We start from the raw sequence: 11518 nt of genomic DNA on the forward strand, positions 1-11518 counted from the left end.
GACAGTGTATGTAAGAAAACCCATGTCAAATACCTTCCTTATTTCACAAATAATGCTATCCCCTCTATTCCCAGCTTCTGTAAACATTAAAAGGCAATCTTCGACTTGTGAAATAACATTTATTTAAAGAGCAGTAAAAGAGGTTTAATCTATTTACCTCTAAATTAAGCCTATGGAACAAAGACATGGGCAACATACATGGCATAACCCCAAATCTCAGCTTTCTGTGTTTTCTTTATATTATGTCCACGGGCACCTTTAATTGTTTGGTTGTAAGTTAAGGCATTATTCTTATTGGAAAAGACAACAGAGAAGTGGTAAACAAGTACTGGGATCTTCTCTAGGTCGGAGTCTCAATGAAAGATCCAAATTCCAGAAAAGTTCAGGGTAGCAGCTCCAAGTTAGCAAAACAGGTTTCCCATCTTCCATGGGGTTGGTTAGTTCTCATTCCAGACTATTTAAGTCTCTTCTTTCGTCTAACCAAATACTCAGCACCTACAGGGTCAAGGCAGACAGCAAGCTATGAATCTTTATGGAGGTTTGAAAGCAGTTTTATTTCTTTCTCCGCAGAGATTCGACTACACTTTTTTTCTTTAAAGTAAGAAGCTGCCCAGAAAAGAAACCCTCAAATGTCTTCTTCTGGCTACCATATCTTATCTCCTATAGATGGGACAATGTGAACATATATTAATACCAACAGGTACAGCAACCAAAAAATGGACAGTGACTCCAGCCTCTGGTTTGCATGTTTAGCCCTCTGACTTGAGGCTCTGGAAGCAGATGCGCCCATTATTTATCTATCCCCAGGTTTCTTAAGAGCTCTTCACTGCTGCCTGCCTTCCTAGACTATTTTACTTCACTATCTATTAAAGCTGGTCCCACAGAGGCTCAGAGTTTTCCAAACCAGCAGGTACAATGTCAGTCCTTCAGGTCCTTGAATCACCTCTGAACATAAACTCTGGAACACAAGGTCACTTCAACATCACCCTTATTCTCACAGACTTTCTAAAATCAGATTCCAGAAACTACATTCTTTTTTCCTGAAGCTCTCTACCTACAGTACCTGAATCTGCTCCAAGACTTCTCGTTGCATCTCCACAGCCATATGGTACACCTGATGATCAGAGTCATTGTACATCACAGCATTCTGGAACATCAGCATCAGGTCCCTCTGGAACTGAGCCACGGTGTGAATCCGTCCCTTAGACAGATTCCTTTTCAGGCTAGTTAAGTCCATGGGTCTACAGGTGGCCAAGAGAAACCAGAGGAAATCAAACCTTCATGTGGAACATGTGGTGACCTATCATGCTCTCCTGAAGAACTAACCAGCTCTTAATGAAAACAGTAGTAAAGATAACAATCCCCATCAGATAATAAAATAGCAACAGCAGCTAACATACAACTGCTTACAATAAGCCAAGTGCTATGCTAGGTACTTTCTATACGAACTCACTTGATCCTCTCAATAAACCTATATGGTAGGTACCATTATCACAATTGGCAATGAGGAAACTGAGATCAAAGAAGTTAGGTACTTGCCCAAAGTCACACAGCTTAGTTTCCAATTCAGAAACAGCCTGACTCCAGAGCCCACAGGCCCAGCCATTTCACTTTACAATTGGAGGTATCAAAGTTATAAAGAGCTCCAATGATCAGTTTGTCACAGGGTAGTTACTGACCGATTGTTTACAATGTGTAGTCATATACTAGGTATTTAATCAACTGTTTTTACTGTATAATCAAAAGCTCAGAGTTTTTTTTTCTTTTTTCATGGAGATGAAAAGAGAATCAAGTGAATATTAAGGTAAATATTATATAATGCGACACAGAGAGTGGGTATATAAGAGAAGGCACAGCAGCGTAGAAAGAGGACTGAACTGGGAGGTAAGACTCTGGGGTTTAGTTCTAGCTCTGCTATTCACTGTTGATCACAGACAAGTCATGACCACCTCTGAGTCTTAGTTTCCTCATCTACAGAATTAAGGAGTCTGTATCCAAAGGTTCTTTTCTGATCTTTTATATACTACTAACACACACTGGTTTATGACAGCATTTTAGATGAACTATGCTATAAAAATCCAAAATACTGCAATCAATCAGTGTTTATAACATCCATTTGGATTACCATCTTTGCCTTAGCATACCTATAACTGCCTGAATGAATACAGTGTTCCTTTTAAAGTTTTGCTCTGAAATAACAGTCAAAAACTACCAAAGGCTAATGTAAGATTATAATAAATGGATCATATTACTTAAAAGTCAATACTAATAAAAAACTCTTCATCCTTTTGTTCCCTATATTCTCAAATGAGGACTGAGCTTACCATAACTTTATAAACTTGTTCAGCTGTAAAATATATCTTGAGCTTAAGTAATGTAAATGAAATAAAGAAATAATCTAACAGATGTGAAATAAAGTATGAAAAGACAGAAATAAAAGCAACCAACCTTTCTTGACCCCTTTTCCACTGACCTTTTCACCACATCCTTGTATCCTGGGGCCTGCCTTTCTGACACAGGCTTCAGAAACGGACTGCTGAACCTGTTAAGGGACAAACCCAGAGAGGATGAAGAAACCCTGGAAAGTCACCCTAAATGAGAAGAGTGGCTGTGAATACCAAGAGTGGCTTGGAGTCCTACCTGTGACTGGCTATCATCTTCCAGACTGGCAGGAGAGTCTTCTTAAATAGCAAGTGATCCTGAACAGGGTCACTATGGTCTAGATCAGAACTACAGGATAAAGCAGAGCAGAAAAGAAACAGTAACTTCACAAATGGTATTCTGTTCCCCCTAGATGCTTGATAAGGTTTCCTCAACACATAGTGCTCCTAGTTAACATCTGAAGGAAATAATACCACAGGAATGAAAACATGCTTTCATAAAGGACCCCAGACTCTATAAATATTCTCTTACTGATCAGTATTATCAAATGAAGTGGTTACATTCTTGTAAAGTGTACTAAAAATAGGCAACTGCCTTTGCCTTTTGGAATCTTGCTAATTTGCCCTTTAGCACCTGTGACTCTAAAGAACTGGTCTATAAAAGTAGTCTTTGTTCACTGATGTCTCCCAAGTTCCCGGTACATACTAGGTGCTCAAATAAGTATTTGATAAATGAATCTGGTCCTGTTTTTTATGCAGAAATATGCCACATTAAGAAGTATCTCTCCTTGGGCTTCCCTGGTGGCGCAGTGGTTGAGAATCTGCCTGCTAATGCAGGGGACACGGGTTCGAGCCCTGGTCTGGGAAGATCCCACATGCCACGGAGCAGCTGGGCCCGTGAGCCACAATTGCTGAGCCTGCGCGTCTGGAGCCTGTGCCCCGCGACGGGAGGGGCCGCGATAGAGAAAGGCCCGCGCACCGCGATGAAGAGCGGTCCCCGCACCGCGATGAAGAGTGGCCCCCGCTTGCCGCAACTGGAGAAAGCCCTCGCACGAACCGAAGACCCAACACAGCCAAAAATAAATAAATAAATAAATAAATAAATAAAATCAAGTAAAACTTTAAAAAAAAAAAAAAAAAAAAAAAAGAAGTATCTCTCCCATACTTCCAGAGGAAAAAATACTTGGTTTCATATCCCAAGGAATTCTTACACTTCATCTGAATGCTATACAATTTAAATATTTTTCCTTTTCACTGTCCTCGTACAGTAATCTTTAAAATACCAAGAAAAATCCATTTCTCCTCATGGTCCTTCCTTCTCTGGGCTAAACTGCCTAATTTATTTAGTTTTTCTTTAGAGATGCAACTGCTCAATGTTTTATTTCATTTTATAATTTTCCCAGTTGGCAAGTTTTCTATTTACCCCAAAGTTAAACATGTTACACTTCACACTTTATTCATGGCATTATTCTCTCTAAATAGGCTCTCTTCACACCTAAGGTTTCACACCCTCGTTTTGCTTTATGTACCACATTGTGTGCATCCATTTGAGCACAACTCATACCGTATCATTCTCCAATTTGAACAGCTCCACATAACTATTCATTTTCATGATGCACTATCTCACCTGTATCTAAATTACATACCACAAAAATCAATTTTTCCTTAAGCCCAGAACCCTACAAGAACAAGGGACTTAAAGCCCAAAGCAAACCTCTTCCTTTGTCTCTGATCAGTCAGAATAAACAATAGGTCCTTGGTACTGATGCAATTTTGTTCATATAGCCACAAAACAGATATTTATTGTTTCCATTACGTGAAAGGTACTACAATAGGTTTTGTAACTTCATAATCAATCACCTTTGCAATATTTTAAGAAACAATCCCTTGCTTACCTTTATTTCCATCTATTTGGAAATGCATGCCAAGCAACTACAAGTAACAGTGTGGGAGTGGAAAGGATATGCAGACTTAGACTGGTACTCCAAAGGTTCCACTTTACTCCTGAGAGTCAGTACAGACTAAGGAAGAAGCCAGAAAAGAGGGGCCTAGGGAATGTCTATCTTTCAAAGTAGTTTTAAGGTTCCCTAATGATAGCACAAGAACTCAAATGCCTATCTCCCCTTAAGCTATCTAGCCAAGCAGACTCAATTACTAATATCTACTGCTTTCTAATAAAGATTTCATGTTTAAGCTAAATTCTAAGATAAGAGTGTGGTGTTTGCGTCTCAAGATGCTGAAATGTCATGAGATAAAACATCCCAGATTATTAGAGATTTCCCGTTTTGGGGATAGTCATCATATGCCATCTGCTCATACTCACAAACAGAGTTATAGAAAAGCAAAGGAAGCAATTCTTCAACAAGCTAGGTTTTTAGCTGTATTCTATTTGTGTAACAAAAATTTGAAATCTGCTATTTACAAAAATATATATGCATGGTTCAGTTGTATACCTTAAACAAAAGAAGGCTATTTACAAAAATATATATGCATGGTTCAGTTGTATACCTTAAACAAAAGAAGGCTAAAATAATTATTGGTTTGCCTTCCCACAGATAATGTGGGTGGATCTGGGATATAGCAAAGAAAAAAAAAACAGTTCACACTATCTTCTCTCAATACTTAGACACAAGACTAGGCCCAGAAGATGAACTATTTGTTACATAACAAAAATAACTTTGTTTTTCTGATTTAAAAAGAAATTCACTTTACTGAAAAAAATTAAGATTCTAAAATGTGCCCTCTGGCTCCATAGTTACTTATGTTAAAAACAATTATATAGGGGCTTCCCTGGTGGCGCAGTGGTTGAGAGTCTGCCTGCCAATGCAGGGGACACGGGTTCGAGCCCTGGTCTGGGAGGATCCCACATGCCACGGAGCGACTAGGCCTGTGAGCCACAAGACTGAGCCTGCGCGTCTGGAGCTTGTGCTCCGCAACAAGAGAGGCCGCAATAGTGAGAGGCCCGTGCACCGCGATGAAGAGTGGCCCCCGCTTGCCGCAACTAGAGAAAGCCCTCGCACAGAAACGAAGACCCGACACAGCCAAAAATTAAAAATAAAAAAAAAAAAACAAAAAAAACAATTATATAAACAATTTCCCAAGATGTGTGAAAAAGGAACAAGGGTGATAATAACTTAAAAATAATTTTTAATTTCAAGTTAATAGGAGATGTTTTAGTATTTTTAAAAGTATAGTTTGTATAATATTAGACTTGAGTATACATCTGACCATGTATACACTGATGTGTATAAAACTGATGCCTAATAAGAACCTGCAGTATAAAAAAACAAACAAAACAACTAATACTAAACTTTCATTGGGTTATTTTTATGGAAATATGTTAATATAAATGTTTCAGACATTACATGAAATTTCTAAAAATCTTATATGTGTATGGAAATATGTATGGAAATATGTTAATATAAATGTTTCAGACATTACATGAAATTTCTAAAAATCTTATATTTGTATTTGTATGGAAATATGTATGGAAATATGTTAATATAAATGTTTCAGACATTACATGAAATTTCTAAAAATCTTATATTTGTAGTTGTATGGAAATATGTATGGAAATATGTTAATATAAATGTTTCAGACATTACATGAAATTTCTAAAAATCTTATATTTGTATTTGTATGGAAATATGTATGGAAATATGTTAATATAAATGTTTCAGACATTACATGAAATTTCTAAAAATCTTATATTTGTATTTGTATGGAAATATGTATGGAAATATGTTAATATAAATGTTTCAGACATTACAGGAAACGTCTAAAAATCTTATATGTTCTGGTATAATGTTATAAGTAATAATCCTAGTTATTACTTTAAAATGTATATCTCAGAAATAACTAATTTTCTTGTCAACTGCGTTATTATGAACTTTCATCAAATCTTTAACCATGGTCATTTTTAAGTCTTTTGTCATTTACAGACAGTTCTGGGTGTACTCTGATGATTTTGCAAATATGTTCCTATAAAAGGGTTTCATCTTCAAGAAATTCATGGAAAAGACTCTGACAAGTACAGGTTTCTGGTAACTGACTGTACTGCTGAACTGAATGAATAAGCATTTTCAGAACTCTAATGAAAAACTGATGAACTCATAAAAGTGCTAACAAAAGATCAAGATGAAAAAAAGAAATTAATTACATGGGACTGAGTGAACTGATGAGGATGAGTATAATTTTTGTGACTTTCTGTCTGAATTAAAAAAAAAAAATCCCACAAGGACTCAGAGGAAAAGAATATACAAATCAATTTTCACTGCAAAGTAAAGGAGCTGTTACAGTGGAGGATTACTGGACTGAATGTCAATATTATGACATAGTATAAGTGTGTTTCATGTTTGGTAATTGCAATCATTGTTGCTTTTGTTGTGGTCATCCATGTACAATGCTTGGTGTCAGTCTATTTATCTCTTGTAAAAATAAAATACACTGTGTGTGTGTGGAAAAAAAAAAAAAAAAAAAAAAAAAAAAGTATAGTTTGTATAATATTAGACTTGAGTGACCATCTGACTCAGCAACATTTCCTGAATAAATATAGAGAGGATTACTTATGAAAGAGATTCTTTTTTTTTTTTTTTTTTAAAGGATTTTCTTATTTATTTATTTATTTATTTATTTATTTATTTATTTTTGGCTGTGTTGGGTCTTCGGTTCGTGCGAGGGCTTTCTCCAGTTGCGGCAAGCGGGGGCCACTCTTCATCGCGGTGCGGGGACCGCTCTTCATCGCGGTGCGCGGGCCTTTCTCTATCGCGGCCCCTCCCGTCGCGGGGCACAGGCTCCAGACGCGCAGGCTCAGCAATTGTGGCTCACGGGCCCAGCTGCTCCGTGGCATGTGGGATCTTCCCAGACCAGGGCTCGAACCCGTGTCCCCTGCATTAGCAGGCAGATTCTCAACCACTGCGCCACCAGGGAAGCCCCGAAAGAGATTCTTAATGTTGATAAAAGTCTTGTTTTATAAGATGAAAGCATATAGACTTCTATTTATACAGTAAAATTATATTTAATTCTATTTCTAGTGTTTTCGAGCTCTAATTCTCTACTTTTCAATTTACAAAAGTAATCAATGTCCGCGGCAACAAATTCAAATAGGCGTAAACAGAAGTAAAAGTATTAATCCTAACAACATGGGATAAAAGTCTATACTTACAGCTTTGAGGAGGTAGCACGGCTGAAAAGGATATCCACCAGAGGAGTCTCCTGGATGCTGAAGCTTTCATCACACTCACCTGAAGAACGCTGGTCTTCCATCTCTGACACATACCCTTCACTCTGGTCCTCCTCTTTGGATTCTTGCTGAACCTCCCCCTGGGAATGCCAGGAATCAAAGGAATGTTTACAAAGAGATTTACTACCTTCAAGGTAATTTTTCCTGCATGGGGTAAATGAAGGCTGACCTTAAGGTAAGAATAGGCCAGTTATATAAAGTTATAGAATAAGTTGGAGAAAGGTGACTTAACGAGACCTAAGACAAAGAATTCTTAGAGAACTCTGTATCCCAAGAAAAAATGAAAAAAGCAACATACTCTATTCTAGATAGATGCTGTTTTCTTTTAAAACTGTCATTATTACTTGTGGCCCTGGAGCTGACTAGTCTAGCTGGCCAGATAATATTCATGATAATGGTATTCTAAATTTTACTGATTGCTTACTATGAGCCAGGGACTATGTTAAGTGCTGCACGTGAATTATCTCATTTAAAACTCACAGTACACCTATAAAGTAGAGCACTATTATTCCATTTCAGCAAAGAAAACTCAGGTTCTAAAATGTTCACTAACCTGCCTAAGCCTACACAGCTGATGCTAAAACCAGGATTTAGACCCAGGTAACTGAACTCTCTGGAGTTAGCCTATGTGCTCTAACCATACTGCTCTGCCTCTTTGTGCAGAGGACTGATCAGACAGCTGGTTTAAGTTATTCACTTACCTCTTCACTCTCTGTGGGTTGTTCCTGAAGCGCCCAAATATCTGAGGGAGGTGGAGCCACCTCTGGCCTTCCATTTTCTCCCAGTAATGACTTCTCAGCTACCAAGGGGTCTACCTTGGCTGAAAGCTCTTCAGGCTCTTTGCAGGGCTCCCCCTCTCCTTCAGTAGCTTCAATTCCCCTCGCCTCTTGTTGTCTGGTGCCAGATGAAGGGCAGCAGCCTTCACCTGATTCTTTGCTGCTAATGCACAATGGCTCCATTAAATAAGCTACCTGCAATCATAGTTTACTGTTACATGTATAAGAACACCAGTGGAAATCATCATCTACATATCAATAATGCCACATCATTACACTGCCACTGTGACTAAGTTTGAGATGGTAAGCGTTAATTGATTCATTCAGTCATTTTAAATTTATCAAATATCTTATATACACAGGTACTGGGCTAATTGGTAGGGACCTAACAGTAAACAAGATAGACATGATTCTTGCCTCAAGGAGCTTATGTTCTAATTTTTCATCTCAAGTGTCAACTCGAATCAACTGGTAACGACTGTCTAAAAAACTGCTGAAAACTTTGTCTGCCACAAACAATGCAGATAGAATTGGCAATATGTGAACAATTGGCAAGACCAGATTCTTGCTGGTCTTGATCTAGATTCTACTGAATGTGTAGAATTGCCACATAAACTCTGTCCAATTCTCTTTATTTCTGGTCCTCAGCCCTTCACTTGGGAAATATGAACACTGCAAAATATTGCCTGTAAGTCTTAACATTATAAGCTTCAAGGGGAGTTTGGGCAAGTGTCACCTCCCATGACTGAAAGAATGAATTGCAAGGATACTCCTAAAGATAGGCCTATATACAGAAATCCCACTTCCTATGATCAGGCTCCTAACGACTGGGATCTTAGAACATTCAGTCAAAAAGTACATATTTGGCACATGTTTTGTATCAGTACCAAGTGCTGGAGACAGAAATGAACTCAGTTCCTGACAATGTGGACCTTATATTTTAGTAAACAATAATGAGAGTGGTAGATGTATGTATGGGTAAACATTCTCTTAGGAAGTTGAGATTCTTCCCACCTTTGGAAATAATGGCTCCCCATTACCTCAGAGAGAAAGTGGAGGAGGTTCTGGCAACTGACATGCTCCGCCTCTTCCTGAGATTCCTCACTGCCTCCGTCCCCCACAAGCAGCTCACGAGGTTCTCTCCCTGGGCTGCTTTCCTCTAGTTCCTCAGCCCCTGGCTCCTCAGTTTCCCTCCAGCTGCCCATATCAAGATCCAAACTGGAGTCCCATGAGCTGAAGAGTGACCTGCAATCGTTGCTCAACTCAGAGTCATTGGGATAGTCTTGTTCAGAATCCAACCAAACCCATTCATGCCCCATCTGTAAATACACAGAAAAAAAATGCATTAAATTCACTCAAATCAATATTCCTAAGGCATTTCCATCTCCCAATTTTGGTAGAAAGATAAGGGGTCAGAAATTTTTTTCGACTCAACATTAGGAAGAGTAAAAACTAGCTGAAGGGGGACATCAGGAGAAAAAGTGATCCGTCATTGGGAATAAAGAAAAAGCCCTATATCAAATAGTGTAATAGAATTATCACCCAATAATTATTTGTTGTTAGATTTCCCCATACTCTAAAAGAGAAAAAACTGGAGCATTGCTAGCTGAAATGAATTCCTCTATCCCAAACCACCCTTAAACTCAACTGCAAGGCAACAATTTTGATGGACAAGGGATATTTTCCTCAGCATATAGACACTTTTAACCTATCAACCATTAAATCCTCAATGCATACTAAGATACCTGTGGCATCCTTCTGGTCATATCCAGCTCTCACTTCTCAGAAAGAGAACTGCAAATCAAGTTTTAAAAATATCTTTCCTTGCTTTCAGTACACTGCACTCCTGGTTTTCTTATCCCTTCGTCCTCTCCCTTTTACAACTTTAATACATCCATCTTCTATGTTCTTGTTTGGGCCTCTGCTTCCTTAACACATCCTTAAAAAAATGCAGCTACTTTGAGGTTTCAACTTCGATCTTTATTAAGGTGGCTTCCAAATCTCTCAACCTCTACTTTTTATATGCATTCTGGTCTCATTTCTCCATGTACCCAAAGGTCAACTCCCCTTAGGTGCCCTACCATCTCCTTCAACTCAACACTTAAAAAACTAAAACCACTTTTCTTTCTGAACATCTCCCAAAAATTTGCTCTCCCGAAATTCCTTATGCCTATCATCAACACTATTTTCTTAGTCCTGTTTTGACTCTTTCTGCTCTTATATTCAGTAAACAAGTCCACTTCCCAATTTTCTTCCACAATAATTTTTCTCAATGCCCATCCTTTATATCTGAATAAATATGATAGCCTCCTGGTCAGTTTCTCTATTCTTCATCCAACCTGCTCTGAATAGAGTCTCCCTATTCAATGCTTTACAATAGCTACCACCTCAAATTTCTCAATGTCACTCAAAGCCCTCCATAAATCAAGCTCTATTTTGTCCCCTTAGCCTGGTACCTGTAATTCACTATTCCTTAATATGATTTCTCATTACATTAGTCTCCTTATTTCCCCCACCTCAGATGCCTATACCTTAATTTAGCTTGCTAAGCTTATAAATCATGTTCTCTACCAACCCAAAATCTATGTCCTTTAATGGACCTCTTCCTCCACAAACTTCTCCAACTTTTAGGGCTCCGTTGCTTATATCACATGCATGTTTGCAGACTGCTTTGGGAATACACTGTAATTGTATTTAATTTTCTAACTCCTGGATTGATTGAACTATCACTCACAAAGACGGTATCTTCTACTTCCTTAGGATCCTAGCAAGCTTTCTAGTTTTACTTAAGCCAAAAAGATCCATGACTTCCAATCACAAAGTTCTATATCTTTCTCAAGAAGGCTCAAAATACTAGACAATACCCTATTAATCTCCATCTCTTTTTTTTTTTTTTTTTTTTTTTTTTGGGTCCATCTCTTTTTAATAAAAAGCTCACTAGTTCACTTCACTGATTTAGTTTTTATTTAGTAACAGAAGTTGGAATAAACTCAGGTGATAAACTTGATAACTGAGTTTAGCCTTCCAATAGTAATGTTAAGAATTCTAAAATACACAAGAACCCTACACATAGAAATAGAAAGGAATAATAATATACTATTCAAGAAATACCATGTGCA

At 38.0% G+C, this 11518-nt stretch overlaps 1 protein-coding gene across 1 annotated transcript; it reads right to left on the reverse strand.

The window, feature by feature from the left end:
- Positions 1-142: 142 nt before the first annotated feature.
- Positions 143-9718, reverse strand: LOC103012659 (bromodomain-containing protein 8-like). The gene is made up of 7 exons (XM_028163985.2): positions 9440-9718; positions 8325-8594; positions 7546-7703; positions 2641-2730; positions 2474-2542; positions 1064-1241; positions 143-495 (listed from the first exon to the last, which is right to left on the reverse strand). Exons 1-7 carry the CDS (start codon positions 9716-9718, stop codon positions 445-447), a joined length of 1095 nt encoding a protein of 364 aa, XP_028019786.1. The 3' UTR covers positions 143-444.
- Positions 9719-11518: the final 1800 nt, after the last annotated feature.

The sequence above is a fragment of the Balaenoptera acutorostrata genome, chromosome 2 (assembly GCF_949987535.1).
Source record: "Balaenoptera acutorostrata chromosome 2, mBalAcu1.1, whole genome shotgun sequence".
NCBI lineage: Eukaryota > Metazoa > Chordata > Mammalia > Artiodactyla > Balaenopteridae > Balaenoptera > Balaenoptera acutorostrata.